General features: G+C 41.6%; 1 protein-coding gene across 1 annotated transcript in view; it reads left to right on the plus strand.

Annotated features, from left to right (window-relative positions):
- LOC136624914 (heparan sulfate glucosamine 3-O-sulfotransferase 1-like) overlaps window positions 1-1911 on the plus strand; it is a 145334-nt gene extending 143423 nt beyond the window's left edge. The window contains exon 2 of the mRNA XM_066598829.1: window positions 512-1911. Within this exon, the coding sequence (XP_066454926.1) occupies window positions 628-1575 (948 nt within the window). The 5' untranslated portion in view covers window positions 512-627 and the 3' untranslated portion in view covers window positions 1576-1911. The remainder of the gene's footprint in view (window positions 1-511) is intronic.
- The last annotated feature ends 21384 nt before the right edge of the window (window positions 1912-23295 follow it).

Consider the following 23295-nt stretch of genomic DNA (forward strand, 5'->3'; position numbering starts at 1 on the left):
GAATATAGATGTCACACGGCAGTCTGAGATCTTTAATGAAATGACTTACCATAACTATGCAGTTAAGGGTTTAAAGGGGGAGCTTGCGATACAGCTTCTGTATAAAAATGTGCAAAAAATAATGGCTAACTGGCCCTAGGTCTCCCTGGTGACATGTTGCTTACAGGCAGCAGGCAGCCTATGATGTCCTGTAAACCTGCCACTGCAGTCAATGACAGAGCTGACCTCTGTCATTGGCTGCAGTGGCAAATTTATGGATCTGTTCTTGAGGACCTCGCATGTCCAAATTGCATGGTCTCTCCAAAGATTGTAGGTCTCAGCAGTAGGACACCCTGCGATCAGTTTGCCAGTTGCTCATGAGATTATCCGAATTGGACAAGCCTTTTAACTCTTTCCTATGATGGTTATCATATTGAACTTGTATTGAAATTGTTAGAATATATTCTTTGTAAACTTGTATATCTTAAGGAAAAAATAATCCTCTAATTCATGCATTTTTATATCTCAACAGATGAATTTTGACCGTTTCTACAGTTGCCTTCAACTATCTTCTCCCAATTCTGTAGAGTGGATGAGCTCACCAGTCAAACTTTGCATCTCCTTGAACTGATATCTCTTTCCCTCTACATGGCCGTATATTTGGTCTCCGTGTTCCTCCTACTGACCCAGTGTCAGGCATCTCCTTTCGACTACCCACCTCCTACAAATAGTTCCCTTGCAGAAGCTCTTCAGATAGAAGTGGGAGAAATCAATAATACAAGTCAACAACTCCTCTTCTCTACTCCTCCACCCCCAGGTACAATTCGCCGGACACCACAGACTATCATTATTGGAGTACGGAAAGGTGGGACCAGAGCTTTACTGGAGATGTTGGACATTCACCCCAACATTGCAGTAGCCGCAACTGAAGTACATTTCTTTGACTGGGATGAGAATTACATCAAAGGAATTGAGTGGTACAGAAGTCTTATGCCATACTCATTTGAAAATCAAATTACTATTGAGAAAACGCCAGGCTATTTCACATCTCTGCAGGCACCAGAAAGGATTCATAGCATGAACAGCTCAATTAAATTGCTTCTTATTCTGAGAGATCCAACAGAGAGGGTCATATCGGATTATACCCAAGTATACTACAACAGACTTGAAAATCACAAGCCCGTACAACCCTTTGAGGGCATAGTGATTAAAAATGGTGCACTTAATACCAAATATAAGGCAATCCAAAGGAGCTTGTATGATGTGCATATGGAGAGATGGCTGAAATACTTTAATTTGAATCAGATTCATATAGTGGATGGAAATACTTTAATAAAAACACCTCTAACAGAACTGCAGAAGGTAGAAAGGTTCCTCAACCTCCCTCCGAGAATCGTGTCTTCAAACTTTTACTTTAACCAAACCAAGGGATTCTTCTGCATTCGAAGTGACGGGAAAGAGAGGTGTTTACATGAGTCCAAAGGGCGGCCCCACCCTGTGGTCAATGAAACTGTCTTGGAGCAACTTTACTCTTACTTCAGAGAACACAATCACAGGTTCTACCAAATGGTTAATCAATCTTTCGACTGGCACTAACCCTGTGTATTATGCCAAGACGAGCAAACTTGATAAAATGCTAAACTGTGAATATCTACACCAATCGGATGTTTTTGCAACTTTTTTGTGGAGCCAATTAGACGAAACTGAAGGAAATATTGATTACAGAGAAGCTGGGGCTGCACTTTAATGAAGAAAAATACATCAGATATCCTTTTATTTAATGCAAATACGGGGCCCTAAGTGATTTTTTTTCTTTTCCATGTTGTATATATGGATTTAGGAATGCATTCTTCTGGCCAATCTTCTTGTTTTCTATGTGTGTAGATACCTATATAGGCTGTGTGCAGTAGAAATTGTTTGCAAAACTTTGATAAATAACTAATCTTTGCTATGGTAATAAAGTTTCATACAATGTGTTTTAAATGGTAAAGTTATTAATTTTGTAAAAACTATTTACTGTCTTTAAACTTTTTGGTTTTACTTTCTATTAAAAGCCTCTTGATACAGGTCATCTGGTATAGTGATGGAATGTGAAGCACTTGAGTGATGCGTTGGAATGATATCTGTTGATTTTGTAACACTAGTTGAACATACAGATTTTAAAGGGTTTTATAGGTTCAGGAAAAAACATGGCTGCTTTTTTCTATGAAACAGAGCTACACCTGACCAGAGATTATCTAGTATTGCAGCTCAGTCCTATATGCTTCAAATGGGTTCTCCCATTAAATGCCTCAATCTGCCTCCATCCCATAGACATGAAGTGCATGTGTGACTACGGCTCCAATTAGGGTTGTGTTCATATGGGAATTTCCAGGGTGTGCAGACTCTAGTATCGCTCAGGATCCCAGTGACCGTATCCCCCATCAATCAGACATTTATCCCACACTTATAATAGGAAAATCTCCTCCAAGGCTTCCTTTGCCATGTTCTTTGCCATTGTTTTGATGTATTTTAAGAACGTCATGATAGGTTTTTTTGTTTTTGTTTTTTTCTACTATGCCAATAACACCCCTCCAAAAAACACAAACTTCTCAAAACACATTGTATGCTGTGCATTTACGATTTCAATATAAACCATTTTCGCCCCCCCAAAAATGTATACACAAACACATTGAAAAATACCAAAATGTCTGATACCCGCCTAATGGAGCTGAACTGCAATACTTGACTTGACCCATGAACACATGTAAGGGCTTATTCATATGGCCATATTCTTGGTCCATGTGCTGTCTATTTCAGACAGACCTATTAGAGCAGATTAAGCCAGTGGCATTATTATAGGGGGCCCATAAGGCCTATCTACTCCATTTAGGGTGCCTAGTAGTATGAATAAAGCATTATAGTTGGGGGGCCCTGTTACAGATTTTGCATTGAGACCCAAGAGCTTTAAATTATGTCTCTGGATTAAGCTATACATGCAAGCCCTTGTTCCACACGGACAAATGGTCACAATGGGTCCCATTTTCATCTGTATCACAGACAAGAATTGGACATGCAACATCCACTGCCCAAGTAGATTAGGCAGTCCATGGACGGGTGTTTGTGTGCAATCTGATGCATATTGAGCTCGAGAGTCATAAGAAACACGCCTATGACATGTGAGCACTCCTACTCTTACTCTTTCATGATGAAAGCAGACATGTTTTTTTTCTGTGAGATTTTAACCCCTTTTGGGTGGTTTCACACACAGCATTATTATTATTATATTTTTTTAAAGCATCACTGCAGTCCTTAATGCAATTTTTTGAGCCAAAGCCAAAAGTTGATTCAGAAAGGAAAAGTATAAAAGTCCTTCCTTTTTAAATTTCCCATTTCTTTTTCAAAGGGAACCCATCAGTGTGAACATACGGTCCAAACTGTGAGAAGCAGATTGATATATAGATTTATATAACTTTGGAAAAGTTTCCATTTGACTTGAGTATTCTTTGTTAATTTCTTAGCTCATTTTAAGCTCAGAGGACCAGTGGGCGGTCCTATCAGTAACTGACAGCTATTTATGTGTGTGCAGTCATGCACAAATAGCTGTCAATCACGGATGGGACTGCCCACTGGACCTCTTGAGTTTAGAATGAAGAAAGAGTAAAGGCCCATTTACACGCAATGATTATTGCTCAAAATTTGTTCAGGCGATGTCATATGAGCGATAATCGTTGCGTGTAAACTCTGCCATTGTATACTTTTCAGCTGAATGATGATTTTAAAGTGAGCTTAAAATCGATCATTTAGCTAGAGAGAAATAACAGGGACCGCATGCTGTGTTCTGCAGAGGAGTTGGAGATTACGTTGTATTCTGCAGGCAGCCCACACGAGAACAAATGAGCTATGTGCATATCTCAGACCACATGCTGTGCTCTGCATACAGCTCTGGAGGCCCTTTTACATGCAAATGAAGCGGATAAAGTGTTAATGGACATTCGTGTCCATTACCACTATTTATGCAAAATGATTGCTAAAACTGTCAATCTTTCAATCGTTTGAAAGATTGTCTTTGCGTGTAAATGGGCCTTCAAATGAAAAAAAGATACTAGTTCTACTGAACCTTTCCGCATAAAACTATATATCAATCTGCTCAGCTCTAGAACATGTGGCCTGCAGTATGGGCAGCAGGTTCCAGCTGACAGATTCCTTATAATCCACTACTGGCTTTGGCTAAACTGCATGCCACTACCTGATCAGCTGATTGAGGGGTCCTTCTAGCATACAGGTATGACCGCAGTGAGCAACCCGTCTAATGTGTTAGGGTCATACTTAGTCTCCAGTTGGAAAGCTGGACACGCTCAGATGTTACAGCACCGTGTTTATACACTATAAAATATTGAATGTTCTCTTTGCACCCATATACATTTGCGCTGTATGCTTTTTGACAATGGGGTATTACTGTGCCATGTACTGAAAATTCTGCAGGATCCATCCTCCTCCAGTCTTGCAGTCTTCATTGTACGGTGTAAAAAGCCCACATGCAACTTGCTACCAATGCATTATCACCTTATTGTGTAGATCCTTTCGCATACTTGTCTCGTAGTCTCCCTCTATTCCCCCTTTTAAATAAAATGAAACAAGACAAGGGTAATCTCCGGATTAAGAAATGAACGTTTCATGATGCCAATTAGGTTTTATAGTTCCCCTGATACCAGAGATTCTTTGCATTCATTTAAATGAGAGCTTTTTTTAATCAGTGGTTTTCTTTTGGTTAACGGACTTGCCTTAGTAAAAGAAACCCAGTCCTCATGCACATGTATAAGTCTATAAATCCATACTAGATCTCAGAGGCGTAACTTGAAGCTCCTGGGCCCCGATGCAAAACTTGTAACAGGGCCCCCAACTATAATGCTTTATTCATAGTACTGGGCTCCCAATATGGAGAAGAGAAGCCTTAGGGGCCCCCTAAGGCTCCTGGGCCCGGGTGCAACCGCATCCCCTGCATCCTCTATAGTTACGCCCCTGCTAGATCTCTTTGCCTACATATTTACAGAAGGGCATGCAGTTTTTTTTCCCCCTCATTAAATCAGAATGATGAACATGCCACAATTTTTCTAATGCTCTCTAATGGCTTATCACGAATATTCTCCCTAGAAGCTTTGGTCCACAGAGGCATAATGTTAATTTAAAAAATTGTGTCCTGCTCATTAGCGGAAGTACCGTATGACTGTCTGCTTTGGACAAACTCATACATATGGCACATCTCATATCATATTTGGTTTTCAGACCATGTTGAGCACTTTAGCTCCCTAATATAGCGCTGTAGACCTCTGCCATATAATGCTCCACCGGGTGCAAAAAAGTGGACCTCCTTTATAAGCTGTTTAATTAGTTTCTATGGGCCACAATCTTAGTCTTATTCTTAGAGTAGCCTTCATTTTTCCCAGAGCAATGAAACCCCTTAATAATCCACAATGTAACAGGTCTGGATTGGGGGGGGGGAATCGGGAGCCAAGGCGACAACTGACGTCATCAGTGGTGACTCCCTTCATTGGCGTTTAACCATCTAGATGTGGCTGAGAGCATCATCTAAGCTGCTGGCCAAAAGATGGCCCGCTTGGCCTTTCCTGTGAAATGATTGCAAGTTGCCAAGGTGGGCCTATTGAAGGCATCCAGGTCTGCCATATATTTCAGACTATAAAACTCTGCCTGCGGCAAAGCATAATTGATTACTATTAAAAGTACTAAATTCTGCAATACTGAAGAATTGCAGTATATTGTACAGATTATCAAATGATCACCAGTTCAGGTCTCCTATTAAGGTTTAAACTTAAAATTTGTTTTTACAAATTTGAATATTAAAACACCCTTTTCCCAGTAGACACATAACACGTTGGAAAAAAACACCCAAGACCTAATTGATATAGCTACATCCTCCAAAAGCCTTAAGTATTGTATTGTAACCTGAATGGTGGACATCATTTAGAAAAAAAGCATGATGCCAGAAGTGTGTGTGTGTGTGGGGGGGGGGGGGGGGGGGGAATATTCAATAGTCTGCCCCCCCCCCCCCCCCCAACAAAAAGGAAATCCCCATCTAGAACCATCTGTGGAGAAATAGTTATGGGTCTCAGAATATGGTGACAGTGTTAAAAAAAAATATATATATATTTATAAATATTTTTTTTTAATATAAGGGGGTTATTTAGAAGTAGTAAAACCTAAAACTACCATACATGAAATTGGTAAAGCCATAACTTTATTGCCTGCAGAGTGAATTTGTGTCCTCTTTACCATAAATCTATACCATGGCTCGATTTTTTTTTTTTTTTTCTATTTTAGTCCACTTAAAAAAAATTTAGTTATGCAGTAGATTCTATGGAATGTTCATGATGCCATTAAAATAGACTACTAGGTCTCACAAAAAAAACAAGACCCATAGAAATGTCACTGAAGAAAAAAAAAAGTTATGGGACTTTGCAAAGTGACAAAGGGGAAAAAAAATCATCTTCAAGGGGTTAAGAAATAAAAGTTAAGCTCTGGTTGCTATAGGCAACAAGCACAATCTTAGACAGTTTTGATAAATGAGGCCCAGTGATTCTAGGGGAGAAAAGCTGCATACATACTGTATCTAATGGAGCGTGGCAAAAAAAAAAATTCCTGCCTGTTTCAGATGGCATCTACACAGAATATCCTTTTGTATTCTGCTCCATGGAATAAAGTACAGTAAAAGCTGCTATGTACTAATACGGCCATGAATATTATTTCCTTAGTTGTTGTTTCTGCACAGTCAAGTAGCTAAAAATACATTCAAAAGTTTACATGTTGAAAGGGGATCTCTAGTTACTACTTCCAAATTCCACTTCGGTTCCTTGGGGTCTACTAATTTAAAACTCACTTACTAAAAACAAATTTCTTATCTTACCGTAATTTCCAGGGTGCTTTTAGATGGAATGACTGTCATTAAAAAAAAAATAATTCAAACAAACGAAAGTGAATGATATTCAGTGTAGTAGACAGAGATCATCGAGCAGTGGAAACATGAGCCAACGACTGAACGATGAATGAGAATTGTTTGCTTTTCATTCGTCCATTGACTGCAGCTATAAAAACCATTGTTGGCTCATTCGGTTTAGCCCTTTTAAGGACCAAGTGCTGTAAAGTGGAAGTGTTTCTTCCACTATGCGACCAGGCTATCGCATGACTGCTGGGTCCCCCCCTGTTACAGCAGAGCTACAGGGTCCTATCAGACCCTGGACAGCTCTATTACTGACTAATGTCACTACAGGGTATGTTTTCCCCTGTAACTGGGCTCCTACGGATGCCCCAGCTACAGTGGAAAAGTGTCAAATAAAAAAATTTAAAAGAAAAAAACGTGAATGTACCCCAGAGGTCTTATATGATGTTTATGAGGGACATTGATGGTAAAAAAATTACAGAATAAAATAAAAATATATGTAAAGAAAATAACCCAATGCCAACCAAAACCATACATATTCTATATCAAAACGTCCGAAACAAGAAACCCATTCCAATACTTTATTTTAGTGTAAATATATGAATTTTAAAAAAAGATTTTTCTAAACACTCATTTTTTAAAGCTTTTTACCACCAATAAAACTAAAAAATGGGGGAAAAAAACAGTGAAAAAGATTTTTAAAAAATGGCCATATATTAAACAACAACAAAAAAGCAGCAAAAATTATTTTGGTAGCTGAAGGAAAAAAATGGGGCAGTAAAACCACTACATGGGTAAAATCCCTAACAAGAGTCTAGTCCCTAAGGGGTTAAACAGCAATCGTTCTTTCGCTCTCATTCGCTTATACAGCAAATATGAAAGGCTGAACGATTTTCGTTTGAATGAGCCAACAATGTATCTGTCTAAACAGTTGGGATGAACGCAAACGAGGTAGCGGTGATGTCACTCATTCAAACAAGAACTGGCTCCTCTAAATGACCCCAAAGTCATTTTCTCCTGGAGGTGAAGGGTTGGCTACCAGGATGCATGTGGGCTGTAGTAGAAGTATTCTTATGGCCGAGTAGGAATGCTTTTTCCTTTTTTGTACCAATCAACATAAGCACAATAACAATGCCACAACTATGGGAGTAACGAGAAAAGGAAGTGTCTGGATATACTTGCATTCCAATTTCGTGAATGCATGACCAAAAATAGTTCTCCATTGCCTCCAAGATGGCTGCAACTTTTTGTCCTCAATCACAATAGAGAAGATGGTTACTCTACTAACTGTAGTACTGTGCCAGCTAAAAACAATAACCATTATGAGCACATAGAAGCTTTAGTACTGGGGAAGAAGACTTAGGAGTTTGTTGCTAAATGCTCCTTTTGTATACATTTTGTTTGTGGCTAACCCTGAACATATTTAGATGTTCTACAGCCACTAAAATTTTTTAATCTCGGCGGTGGATTGCTACAAGATTATTTGGTCTAGTGTTAGACTAAATATGGTTTTTCAGGACCACCTGATCTGTTTTTTTTTCTTCTTTTCTCCAAATACCATTGCAGTTCTCTAAAAGGAAAAGTCCATTTTGGCTATCTTCTAAACAGAAGTTCTCTGGGACTAAACATTTTTTTGACCTAGTCTTGGGATATATAATTTGATTAGTGAATATCCAACCCCTGTCGATCATCAGAATGGCGCTGAGCTTCAGTATCAAACACAACAGCCCTGTGTCATCTAGACACTGGATCAGCCGCACTGCCTGGGTGAACAGTGAAGGAACCGCTATGCCCTTCATTCTGGGGATCATGATTAATGGCTAATCTTATCGAGGGATTTTGCACAGGGCGATAATCGTCCAAATTTTTGTTTTGTATGAACATTTGTTCAAGTTCTCTCTACTGTGTAAACATTGATCATTTATTCCTTGACTATTGATTGCATTTTTTAGGAGGACCTAAAAATCTTTGTTAGCTGCATCCCCCATTTACACAGAGGGGGTCTGCCGCCAATAGAAACTGTATGAGTGGCAGAACAAATGATTGCACACAAAAAATCACCTGAAAATCCCTACATATAACTATTAAAGGGCTTATACCAAATTAACTTTATCACCTAGCCTGTGGATAGGCGATAGTCTGATCGGTGGGGATCTCACTGTTCAGACTCCCTAATGATCCTGAGAATGAGGGTCCTGTGTCCCCCTCTCCTTCTCACTGTGAGCTCGCTACACTCCCACAGTGAGTAGGAGATTGGATAGAGCGTCGGTCAAGCATGTGCACTGCCGCGCCATTCGACGTCAGTGGGCCTGCTAGAGATAGCAAAGAGCTTGTACGCTATTTCCATCAGCCCATTTGTAATAAAAAGAAACAGCATCATGCCTATCTAGACAGGTGCTTAGATGGGGGCTGGCAATGGGGGTGGTGTCCCTATCAAGGAGCTCAGGATCATTTGCCTTCTAGACATACATTTGACTCTGAATTGCTGCTCAAACTCAACTTTATTATCCGAACTCAACCCAGGCTTTTGAACTGAGGGATAAATGGAACTAGACAATGGCCATGGCAGCATTTCACTGAAGCTGACGGGTAATAGAGAACCATAGGACAAAAACTGAGCAGTCCATGGTGTGCAGTGGTGCACACGAGCTCATAAGACATTTTCAAAAGTTTCTCTTTTCAGACAGCATGGGGCATACCTCCTTTCTCTGCTCCATCCTGCACCGCTTAACTTCCAGTAGGAAGATGCACATAGGACATGGATGTACCCAAGCAGCTCAGACACCTTATTCCGCCCTTCCAATCAGCACTTTAAGAAGAAAATATTCTAACAAAACACCTTATTTAACCATTTGGCCACCACTAAAGTGGTGCAACCTCTCCATTAATATTTCTTAATGAAGCCTTGACATTGCAGTTGTGTACAGGGTCTACCCCTCTACACAAGTGACTGCTACTCCAGTCTATCTCTTCCACACCATTACGTGTGGGTGCAGTAAACCCCGGGTGACAAGAAGAGGGTGACACAGAATGACCATTCTCAGGATCGGTGGGGGTCTCAACCCACACCAATCAGACCTATTCCCTATCCTGTGCTAAAAAGTTAATCTTGATACAACACCTTCAAGTCAATGAATTCATTGCTTGCATTATCTACTCATGTAAAAGGACCCAAAGAATAAGGTCGTCAATATTTTAGTCCTGGAAAACCCATTTAAATTCAAATCTATTGTAATGTTTTTTGTTTAAAAATGTGATAACTTTCTTTACATGCACCGTTGGTTGCTCTATGGTTAATGTACACCATTACCATATTACAATTTACATAACCTCATTTCTGTTCTAAATTTAGTCTTACATTACGAAACCGAGGTTAACGTTGCTATGTATCTTCTATTATTTTTTTTTTTCTTCTTCCAGCAAACCGCTCTCCTATTGTTTCCTTTGTGCACCTTCCTGCGATTCTGCCCTGCTACTGCTATTTGCCGCTGTTAATTTACTTGCTCTATGCCCTCGCCTCATTGCGAAATAATGATTTTTTTGGAAATTGTGAACAACCCACTGTGTGGTTTATGCACTTTTTTTTTTTTTTTGCTCAGTCATGGCTTCCTTCTGTAAATCAAACCATTAAACAAAAAACCGACTGAATAGAGATTTAACATGTTTGTAACCAGTGTAATTATGATATACAATGTCCTTATGCAATAATGAAATAAGTCATGGCGATGGTTCCTCTTTAATTGAATACAGAAAAACATTTCTAAAAACAAGTCTTTGTCCTTCTTGCATCAATATGGATGTTCTGCTCCTGTCTGCTACGTCTTATTTGTACTCCCTTGTTTGGTTTTCATACAGCGCTGTGAGTAATGGCTTTAATAGAAAACTGACACAGATAATTACAGCAATCCACAGTCTACAATGCAGCTTGGAGGGAAATCTGTTCATTTCAAGCGTTTTTCTAACAAAGCTAAAACTCGGCTCCAGAATCACTGGTGAAATCTATCTCCTTGCATGTCTCTCCTCTCTACATGCTCCTTACTCAATATTTTTCTGCCAGGAATATAAATCCATAAAAGAGAGCAGGTAGTGGGAGATGTGTATTAATAAAACATGGCATGTCGTTACATATATATATATATATATATATATATATATATATATATATATATATAAAGTGATTGATTAATTATTAACATCAAGGCAATGAGGATAATGGCTCCAAATGAAATCTATAATTCTTTGGAAATGTGAAGTCGTGCAATAATATACAAAAGCCAAAATTCTAAAAAGTTTTACATGGAAGTGTTCTGGTTCTCTGCTTCCTGGCTTTTATGTATTCCTTTTATTTCCCCCAAGATAATGAGAGCTGCCACCTACTGCGCCATGTGCTCCCGTTTAAGGTGGTTGGTTAGCTTCACTCCTTGATCAGGAAAGTGAGGAGTGTGTATGTATTTGTTTTGAAAGGGCATCATGCAATGCTTATTATGACCTCTGGGGGCACTGCAGGGAAATAGAATTCTTGCCGATTGGATCTGCCACTGATTACAGCTTGAATTGCCAGCAACCGGACACCCTGTGATCAGTTTGTTAGGGTAACCTATCAAAAAGAGTACTCCGATCAGACATTCTCAGTATTTGATACATTGGGCATATTGTACAAGGTGATTTTTAAATATTTTTAAAAATCTAATTCAGTGAATAATTGATGTAATGGAATAGGCACAGACATGACTAATTTAATTTCTTTTAAAAATCAAAATTAGCTCCAACCATGTCCACCAGATAATGCTACATCGGCATTGATTTATGGCACAAACCAATGGGTTCTGTACAGGATTTTTTGAAAACAGGAACACCAAAAATGTGTTGCAGGTGCTATGGCAGAAGAAATGGTCACTTTATTGGGTTCGCCACATTTGCCAACCAGTTTTAACGGTCATCAATTTGCTGCCTGGCAACATCAGGAGCTTTAAGTTCATGGAGTTGGTGAATTTTGTCAGGGTACTGTTGGAAGACTCACCATGATACTCCCCAGACAGTTGTATAAGGAATGCCAGTTGAGTCCTGTGCTGGTTGACCCAATAAAATTTTCTAATTTTCTGCTACTGTACCTGCAGCTAGTATGGGTGTTTTTGGTATTTTCATTCTTTGCAGATCCTGCATAGAACCTGTTGCTTTGTGCATATGTCCTTATGGATACTTTCCCATCTGTTGGATATAATTGGGACTGATTTTGTGAATGACTTTTTAGGTCTTTCAAGTGTCCTATCTAGAATCCAGACTGTTAAACACTGCTACAACACTCCGTACTAGGTTAGTTTGTGTTATAGGTCCCTGTAGACTCCTCCATCTTTCATACCTTGTCTACTCGTACAAGTAGTTTCCAACTACTATTCCATATCTGTACTAAATGCATTCAGTTATGGAGCATACAGATGTTGCCATCAGCTCGTGATCATTGGATTAGATGAATATTTTTTTTTTTTTAGGGATTGAAATTTTCTGGAAGAGGAATTTCCCCATTGAAACATATCTTCAAAAATATAACAAGACTTTGAGGGATGCCAACACTGGTCTGCAGAAAGAAAGGGCAGTAGTGCTTGTTAATATAATTTGCCACTTCGGAACAATTATTGATCTATCTACAGTTGTGTCATGCGTAAACCATGAGGCTCCAATGAAATGCATGGGTTTATGAAAGTAAGTTGCCATCATAGACCTCTTCCATCGGTGCTAAGGAAAGAGGTTTAAGCAAATTTTTAAATGCTATGACCAAAACTTACGTTGGTCTTTCAGTTTATAAACTTCTACTTGTGTTATTTCTGACATGGTGGATCATTTCTATGGTGGAAAGCCCTCTACGGCTAAAGGTGAGTGCAAAAAAGAATTGGCTAAAACAATATGCCATGCTGGTCATTCATCCTCTAATAGAGGCACATTACTTGAGCGAGTAGTGCCTTAGCTGAGTAGCTCCCCGTTCGTCTCTAGAGATTCGGGGGCCGGTGGGGGAGAGCGGGGAGGAACGGAGGGGAGATCTCTCTCTCCCTCTCTCCCGCCCGCTCCCCATCGCAACTCATCTGTCACCCGCACCGGCCCCCAAATCCTTAGAGACGAGCGGGGAGATACTCAGCTAAGGCCCTACTCGCTCGAGTAATGTGCCTTGGTGAGTATACTCACTCATCTCTAAATGCAACACAAAACATAAAAATGGAAACAGGGAGTTATGATTAACTTGACAAACGTTTAGCATTATAGTGACAAGTCATGGGGAAGGAGGAAGAGTTCTCTTTACCAAGGAATTCGAGAGCACAGCTGGGGTTACAAAAACTTCCATTAATCAGTCTCCGAATAGGAAATGGGTTGCATAGGGAGAACATGCTGACCTCCGAATATATGTTCATATTAAAGGTTATACTCCTTATATAATCCTCATTTGTAGATTCATAGTCTAACTATGTGATATGGTTATATAAAGTAAGATTAATGTTGATTATTATATATGCTATATAATATGTTTAAGGCCTCATGTCCACGGGCAAAAGAAGAATTAAAATCCGCAGCGGATTCTAACTCTTCTCCCGCACGCGGATCCGCACCCCATAGGGATGCATTGACCACCCGCGGGTAGATAAATACCCGCGGATGGTCAATAAAAGGGATTTTTTTAAAAATGGAGCATGAAAAAATCTGGACCATGCTCCATTTAGGTGCGGGTCTCCCGCGGGGACGGCTCCCGCGGGCTTCTATTGAAGCCTATGGAAGCTGTCCGGATCCGCGGGAGACCTAAAATAGGAATTTAAAAGAATTCTACATGGAGAATCTGCAGCGGGTCCCTCCTGCCCCGTGGACATGAGCGCTTAAAATAGGAATTTAAAAGAATTAACTCACCCGCAGCGGACCGGGAAGGTCTTCTCTTCCTCACGGCCGGATCTTTCTTGCTTCGGCTCGGCGGATGTGCCTGGCGCATGCGCACCGCACGTCGGCGACGTGCCGCCGGCGTGACAAGTTCATCCGCTGGCCGAAAAAGAAGATACGGTCGTGAGGAAGAGAAGACCTTCCCGGTCCGCTGCGGGTGAGTTAATTCTTTTAAATTCCTATTTTAAGCGCTCATGTCCGCGGGGAAGGAGGGACCTGCTGCAGATTCTCCATGTAGAATCCGTAGCGGGCCTGATTTTCCCCGTGGACATGAGGCCTAAATGTTTTCAATAAGTTGGTTTCTCAATGGAGGCTGGCAGGTCTTGATGCGAACATATCTGACTTCAATTCAAATCTTTACTTTTCACAAGCAATCAGAAGAGGTGGAGCTGCAGCGGGAGGGAGAGCAGGAGTCTGAACCAATCAGGAGCCAGGAGTGTAGAGGGGAAGGCCTGGGAAAAAAATGAAAAATTGGGGGGGAAAAAAGTGCTTTTTCCAAAGACAATTTTTCAGTTATATAGTTTGAATACCATATTATTTATCACTGGAAAAGAACATATTCTACACACTTTTTTTTTCAATTTTTCAGCTCAGGAAAAAAGTTAAAGAAAAAAATGTTTTTTGCCCCCCACCCCCCAAACGGTGTCTGTTTTTTTTTTTTTGTTGTTTTTTTTCTTCATTTTTTTGCTACAAGTTTTCCTCTCTCTAGTCAGGAGGTGTCTCCCTGTACCAATGATGAAGCATGGGGTGGGTACGGTTGGTATTTCCAACTACCGAAGACTCCCTGTAGCCACTGTAGCTGAGCTACAGTCACACATCACAGCTCTGTCCTCTTTTTGGACAACTGTACAGTTGCTTTTTAAACTCCGTAATGATAAACCTAAATGCAACTGAAGCAAAGAAATGTGATTTGAACAGTTGACTTTTGACCGTTTTACACAGAACAATATGGCCGGATTCACACGCACACGTTTTTGCATATACCTCTGCGCTTTTTACATAACGCACAAACATGGTCCCAGCCATTGAAATGGCCAATTAGTGTAATTAGTTCCAGATGTTCTATTTCTCTGCAAAGGAAAATAGAACATCCTGAATATCAAAACCAATATGCTCTATTCACTGCGTATTGCGCGCGCAAATACGGACAGGGTCATCCGGCCTAATTGTTTAGGATTAGAGATGAGCGAGCATACTCATCCGAGCTTGATGCTCGTTCGAGTATTAGGGTGCTCGAGATGCTCGTTACTCGAGACAAGCACCACGCGGTGCTCGTCTCGATTAAACGAGCACTGACCATTGAATTCAATGGAGCCGGCAATACAGCCGGCTCCATTGAAAGCAATGGGCTGCCGGCTAGCGCAGGATGAATTTTCGGGAAGGGCTTAAAAATATAAGCCCTTACCTGAAAATCATCCTAAAATGTGTAAAAAGTAAAAAAAAAAAAATATATATATATATATATATATATATATATATATATATATATATATATATATATATATATATATATATATATATATATATATATATATATACATACTCACCTTGTCCCGGCAGAACGATGTTAGCCCATTGAATTCAATGGAGCCGGCAATACAGCCGGCTCCATTGAAAGCAATGGGCTGCCGGCGATCGCACAATGAATTTTCGGGAAGGGCTTAAATATATAAGCCCTTCCCTGCAATTCATCCAGAAATGTGTAAAAATAAAAAATATATATATATATACTCACCTGGTCCCGGCAGACGGAGTTCAGCTGCGGCCAGCTGGCAGTTCTCCTGAACTGCTCTCTGTAGTATTCAGCAGCCGGGGATTAAAATCCCCGCCTGCTGAATGAGCTGCCTCTGATTGGTCACAACCTGACCAATCAGAGGCAGATCTCACTCACACCCATTCATGAATTCATGAATGGGTGAGTGAATGCTGCCTCTAATTGGCTCAGCGCAGCTCTCAGCTGAATGACAGCAGTTCAGCACCACAGTGCAGGGGACAGCAGGAGAAGAGGCGGCTGTGCCCCCGCAGCTGAAGGGAGGTGAGTTTTTGTTTTTTAAATCACTTTTAATTCATTTCCAGGGAATGGCTTATATGTAAAGCCCTTCCCTGAAAAAGAATTCAGGTGTGCCAGCGGACCATTGTCTTCAATGGAATCACCGGCAGCAGCAGCGGCTCCATTGAAGAGAATGCCTGCATTTTTATTCTTTTTTACACTAAAATCTTTCTTTTTCAGGTAAGGGCTTATATTTTTAAGCCCTTCCCGAAAATTCATCCCGCGCTCGCTGGCAGCCCATTGCTTTCAATGGAGCCGGCTGTATTGCCAGCTCCATTGAATTCAATGGGCTAACATCGTTCTTCTGTGCCACCGCTGTTACAGCTATGGCAGAGGAGAACGATCTTAATGCTGACATAATTTTTTTTTATTTTTACACATTTTAGGATGATTTTCAGGTAAGGGCTTATATTTTTAAGCCCTTCCCGAAAATTCATCCTGCGCTCGCCGGCAGCCCATTGCTTTCAATGGAGCCAGCTGTATTGCCGGCTCCATTGAATTCAATGGGCTAACATCGTTCTTCTCTGCCACAGCTGTTACAGCTGTGGCAGAGGAGAACGATCGTTATGCTGACAGTGGGGGGGGGGGTCTCACTCTTGCCACTATTGTGGCTTAATAGTGAGACCTCGGAGCCCGAAATGCAGCCCTGCATGTTGCTCCTCGCCTGACCTATCCATTTCTGTGTTTTTTACATGACTTTGGTGATTTGCTAAGATTTTCACAAATGAAAACCTTAGCGGAGCACCAGTCATATACAAAAATGCTCGAGTCGCCCATTGACTTCAATGGGGTTCGTTACTCGAAATGAACTCTCGAGCATCACTGAAAGTTCGACTCGAGTAACGAGCACCTGAGCATTTTGGTGCTCGCTCATCTCTGTTTAGGATCTATAATTTTTCAGTGTAAATGTTGGCATTGGAGTGAAAGGACCCTTTGATTGCCATAATGTCTCATCATATTACATTGGATAACTGCATCTGTATCCCCTATCAGCTCCCCTTATCTGGGCACTTTCACACAGGCGCAATTTTTAGCATGCCGCGCCGTAAATCATGGCAAATTCCACTCTGAAATCTGCACAGCCCCAATGCGGATTCTGAAAATAGCTTAAATCGGCCTGCAATTCTGCATCGAAATCTGCAGTTAGCCCTGTTGATTTTTATGTGGAATTCCAGTGCTGGAAGTCCTCATACTACGTCCACTTTCACGCAGCAGTGTTTTGTATCAGTTTTTAAAAGCCAACCCCATCTGTAGACCCCACACAGAAAAATGTATAATGAAATAACAGTATAAGGAAAAAAATTGAATCTCTTTGTGTTTTGGCTTATAAATTCTGATGCAATATACTTACCAAAATTTTGCTGTATGAAAGCGGCTTTAGGGTCTTTTTACAAAAAAGCCGATTGACTAAATTCTAAACAAGCAGAAATAAACTTACTCGATTACATGGGTCGAGAACCACTGGTAGGGAAACACATGATCGTTACTACGATCATTCGACCCCACAGAGCTGGCATTGGTCTGGTGTACATTTCGCCGTTTACACATGGCGGTGTAGATCTGACCAGTGAGCCTTTTCATGTTGGCTAAAAGGCCATAATCAGCCAACGAACAAACATTTACTCATTTGTTGGCTGATCGTTGTCCCATTTACACTAATCGGACCATGGAAAGGTGGCTTTACTCACCCATATCTGCTAGAAGATTCTGAAAATCATCAATTCTCAGGGGCGGTACTATTACTACTGGGGCTGCTGTGGGATGTCACTATTACTACTGGGGCTGCTGTGGGATGTCACTATTACTACTGGGGGCCGCTGTGGGATGTCACTATTACTACTGGGGGCCGCTGTGGGATGTCACTATTACTACTGGGGGCCGCTGTGGGATGTCACTATTACTACTGGGGGCCGCTGTGGGATGTCACTATTACTACTGGGGGCCGCTGTGGGATGTCACTATTACTCCTGGGGCCGCTGTGGGATGTCACTATTACTCCTGGGGCCACTGTGGGATGTCACTATTACTACTGGGGACTGCTGTGGGATGTCACTATTACTACTGGGGGCCGCTGTGGGATGTCACTATTACTCCTGGGGCTGCTGTGGGATGTCACTATTACTACTGGGGCCGCTGTGGGATGTCACTATTACTACTGGGGACTGCTGTGGGATGTCACTATTACTACTGGGGGCTGCTGTGGGGTGTCACTATTACTACTGGGGGCTGCTGTGGACTGTCACTTAATACTGGGGCTGCTGTGGGATGTCACTATTACTACTGGGGGCCGCTGTGGGATGTCACTATTACTACTGGGGGCCGCTGTGGGATGTCACTATTACTACTGGGGGCCGCTGTGGGATGTCACTATTACTCCTGGGGCCGCTGTGGGATGTCACTATTACTCCTGGGGCCACTGTGGGATGTCACTATTACTACTGGGGACTGCTGTGGGATGTCACTATTACTACTGGGGGCCGCTGTGGGATGTCACTATTACTCCTGGGGCTGCTGTGGGATGTCACTATTACTACTGGGGCCGCTGTGGGATGTCACTATTACTACTGGGGACTGCTGTGGGATGTCACTATTACTACTGGGGGCTGCTGTGGGGTGTCACTATTACTACTGGGGGCTGCTGTGGACTGTCACTTAATACTGGGGCTGCTGTGGGATGTCACTAATACTACTGGAGGCCACTGTGGGATGTCACTAATACTACTTGGGGCCACTGTGGGATGTCACTATTACTACGGGTGGCCAATATTCCGTCGTGTCCAACTCTTGGATACTCTGTACTCCCTTTCGATAGTCGGCTTAAAGTATCAGCAGGGTGACAGCACATGACATACAACTGTGGCAATAGTGTGGCTAAGTGCTATGGGTTGGGGAAAGACCTGGCGACGTACCTTCACCATGAAACTCTATGGATCAGAAAATCATTTAATATAATACTATAAGGACATGTTCATGCTTCATAGATTTGAAGTGAAATTGTGACTGCAGAATGCGTACCAAAATTCCACAACAAAGTGCATTGAATTTCGTCCAACACCCTTCACTGCAGATCTTCAAATCCGTCGCGATCGCTGTACTGAAAAAGCAATAGATTTTTACTGCTTCGTTCATTCATTGTAATGCAATGAGTGAAATCTGTGGCAAAAATCGGCACCAGAATCCACAATGGAGTCATTTGTGGATTTCATTTCGGACTCAATGCCATCAAGGTCAAGAAGACCCAAACAAGACCGTTGCTGCAGAATCAGCGCTGGGATGACCTTCCAGTCAATGGTTAATATACCTAGAAGTTTAAATATTCAGTGATGAATGTTTAAAATGACTGCAAAGTTAAATCAATGATAAAGACATAATGACAATCCTAATACAGCACCAAAATATTCTGCGGAGCTTTAAAGTTGTTGAAGTGAAACAAAGCAATAAGGAATTTAATGCAGCGCAGACGCCGTTACCTTTTTAGATAGAGAAACTTACTTTCATATATTTTTTTTATAGTGTTGTTGAGATAAAGAATCGTTCTAAATATGAATATACCTTTTCCTACTCTTATACATAATCCTGGTATATAATTAGCACAGCAATTATTCCGAATAGTCTAAACCAACCCAATTAGGCAATGCTGCCATCTCTTGCTATCTACTGGTACTGCCCTCTATTCATGGCTTCTTGGCTCCCACCATGTCTGCTGAGAAGTGAAATTATGTAGTCACACAAAATATAGATGTAAAGTATATTAACTCAATACTCGGCACATATAAAATGCAAGGATTGCAATAGCTGCGTTCTGCCTTGTGCGAAATTGCTGATTACTTCAACAGATCTCCGCTGATAACCAGAAGTCACCTGCAATGGTTAATTGAAACAATGAGAAGTCCAAATGCTGCCCGGCAATCAGCGGAGATTGACTTGTGTGTTCGGGCAAGCTAAAAACAGCAATATGTTCTAGATTGGCTAACAGCTATTGCTCTTAACCCTCCCATACACATACATTGTAACATAGTATGTTAGGCTGAATGAAGACAATGTCCATCTAGTTCAGCCTGTTTGAACCTCCTTGTTGATCCAGAGGAAGGCAAAAACCGCAAGAGGCAGAAGCCAATTAGACCTTTTGGGGGAAAAATTCCTTCCCGGCTCTAGGCGTGTCGGTTTGGGTGAGTATGCATGTAATCCCAATGGGGAGAGAGGAGGAAGCCACTGCCAGACTCTTCTGTTGGCACCTTTTTTGTCCTGAGAAAAAAAAGAGAATTGGGCATGTTGAAATCTATCAACCATTGAGGTAGCATCAAGAAACCCCCTACGTAATTGATTGTAGGCTAGTTCCGTCAAAATTGGCAGGTTCTGCTGACATGAAGGAGCTTTGTGGCTATCCTCAGGATAATCCATCAATATCTGGTTTGTGGCTGTCCAAGGCTTGGGACCCTCACCAATTGGTTGATTGAAGGGTAAATGAACTTGTACTGCAGCGTTGTATCACTGAGGGTGCGGGCAGACGAGCGCATAAACGGCGCGTTTTTGCGACCAAACGTATATACGTGACCATCTGAGGCAATGGTTTCGAATGTATTCGTTCACATGGGCGATTTTACGGCGCGTAAAAACGGAAATTCGAAAAAAAACGGAACATATGCGACCGAAATACGCGCCAACGCATATTCGATCGCCGAAAAGACCGTTTGCAAAGTAGGAACAAACGAAAATACGCTTTCTAGCGCTGGTCGTGATCGGTGAAAAACGATCGCTCGGGCAATTATACGTTGCGCTCGTGCGAACGTAAATACGCCTACGCTCGTCTGCCCGCACCCTGAAGTGAATGAGGTTGGGCCATCAGTTTCTACAAACTCAAAAACCCAATTAAGTGTATGGCCACCATGATCTATGGCGGAATCAACTTGTAATCATTTAGGTCTTTCACCTATAGGTACTTTTCTATAGTTTTCTTAAACTTTAGAAACCTCTTTAAGTGTGAACAACTATCTATATTACAACTAACTTCAATTTCTTTCCCATTTTTGAGAATGGGGTGAAGGGATAGAGAGGCTTACACCTCTCCATGTGGAAAGATTGACCAAGGATTGTAATCTTCATTGCTCTTCTTGCTCTTTAAAGAGACACTAAATATAAAAGGTACAGAGAAACTGAGAAAATACACAAAAAGAAAAAAGTTATTCTTCCCTTTAGCAATCTCCTTTTGATCCTATTTTCTTTTACTGAAAAATATATGAAGAACTAAGTCTCCCCTCCACCCTCTGCTTTCAGCTCAGTGGGCACTAATGAGTTATCCTCAGCTGCATCTTAACTTTCCCACCTGTCAATCAAGAGCTAGTAGATGGTGGACAGCTACCTAGGGGGACGGGAGACAGCACTTCAGAGGGATTTTTCAGCACAAAAAGGTAAATTAAGTACATAGCAATTTTGCTAATTATCACACTATCATATAAGAACAAGTTGTTTGAAAACGTAGTGCCCATTTAAGTCCCACCCCCCAAAACCATGATCTTACTGAAAATACAAGACTGCGGGAGGAAATTAAAAGGGTTGCCCCACCAAAAGAATTATGCTTTTTCTGCAAGATAGTGAAAAACTATGTGATTGGTAGCGGTCCAACCACCAAGACCTCCACTGATCATGGGAACAAACGTCTCAAAGGTCCTTGAACAAATGGAGCAAGGTTCATGCATGTGCGCTACTGCACAATTCATTTCACTTTGAATGCTGCAGATAGCCAAATTCAAGCGCTCAGCTATCTTTGTTAGTCCTATTGGAATGAATGAGTGTGTGTATGACCACCATTCATTTATGGACCTTAGAACCTCTGTTCTCATGATTGCTGGGGGTCTCATTGGTCAGACCACCACTGATCACATAGTTATCCACTCACTTGTGGATGGCAGATAACTTGTTTTGGTGGGACAACCCTTTAAAGGGGTTTTGTCATTAAAAAATCAATACTTACCTATTCCTCCCCGTCAGTCTTCTTACTGCATCTTCTCCTCGCTGATCTTCTCCAGTCCCCCAGGTAACCTCACCGCAAGCCCGGCAGGGTCCTCTTCTTCTTGTTATAGAGCGTCCATTCTCTGCATTCTTCTCCCGGCAGATCAGTGTAGGTTGCATCACTAGTGAGATAACGTTTGCTGCCTAGCAAGGAATGCCGACCTATTGCCGAGACTGTGCATGTGCGCTGTCTCACCGCAAGTCTTCATATACTATTGCAGAGAGACAATGCGCATGCGCAATCTTGGCAGTAGCTCAGCACTCCCTGCTAGGCTATAAACGCTATGTTACTAGCGTACATTGCCCGGCAGGAAGGAGGATGCCGGCAATGGATGCTTCATCACAGGAAGAAGCAGAATCGGCCAGCTGGAGGTGAGGTGACTCGAGAGACTGGAGGAGACAGGAGAAGATCAGCGGGAGCAGATGCGGTAAGAAGACTGACGGGGGAGGAATAGATAAGTATAGAATTTTTGTTTTCTAATGACAGAACCCCTTTAAGAGTTCCTGCAGATGAGCAAAGGTCTATATACAGTTGGGAGTGCTATCACGTGCTTGCGGCTGTGTAGCAGCGCTGTTTACTGTACTCTTTTGCGTTGTCAGGATCGTTCACCCGCACCGTGATTCGAAGGGCTGCGCAGCCTAGTAAGTCCCGGTGTTATCGATAAACACAGCAAAATGGTGCAGTTCAGTTTGCGCACCCCCATAGACTCCTATGGTGACTCGGATGCGCAGATGTGCGCAAAAAAAGCGCATGTTGCATATATCTGTACGAAAATTGAGCACAAAAATGCGGAATACGAAGGAACCCATTGAAATCATTGGTTTCTATTGTCCGCGATTTGCACGAGCGAAAACATGCGCAGAAACGCTCTTCTGCAGGAACCCTTAACCCTGTATTAACTACGGGATTTGGCAAGCTTTTTTAATTACATGCAGAAATTCCTGCAGCCCAACAAACAGTGGGGGCGACTTTATCTGCGTTTCCTTTCATCATTCCTTTCTAGCTATACCATTCCTTTAAATCAGAGCATATCGATTGCTGCCTTCTAGAAGTTGGAGTTCTGTAAATATCATTTCTAATTTCCAGTTCAAATAGAGTTAAATATCCATCCAGAAATAACAGTGAAGTGTCCGCCGCGGCGAGCCGTCCTCATATGTGGTTATTAGCACAATGTTACCATAGTGATTTCTGAGATCCAGTTTACATCACTGCACTGGGAACAATTTAATCACAAGTTAAAATGCAATTTTGTTTTATTTCTCATTGGTGGTATCATTTCATTGTCAGAATTTCCAGCAATGAGCAATCCATCAAGCTGTCACACTCCTCACACCCAGTACGATGATGAAGTGCTCAGAGACTCCATTCTTCATAAGACGAGACAGTTCAGACAACTTCTAGGAGGTC

The sequence above is a fragment of the Eleutherodactylus coqui genome, chromosome 4, assembly GCF_035609145.1.
Source record: "Eleutherodactylus coqui strain aEleCoq1 chromosome 4, aEleCoq1.hap1, whole genome shotgun sequence".
Classification (NCBI taxonomy): domain Eukaryota; kingdom Metazoa; phylum Chordata; class Amphibia; order Anura; family Eleutherodactylidae; genus Eleutherodactylus; species Eleutherodactylus coqui.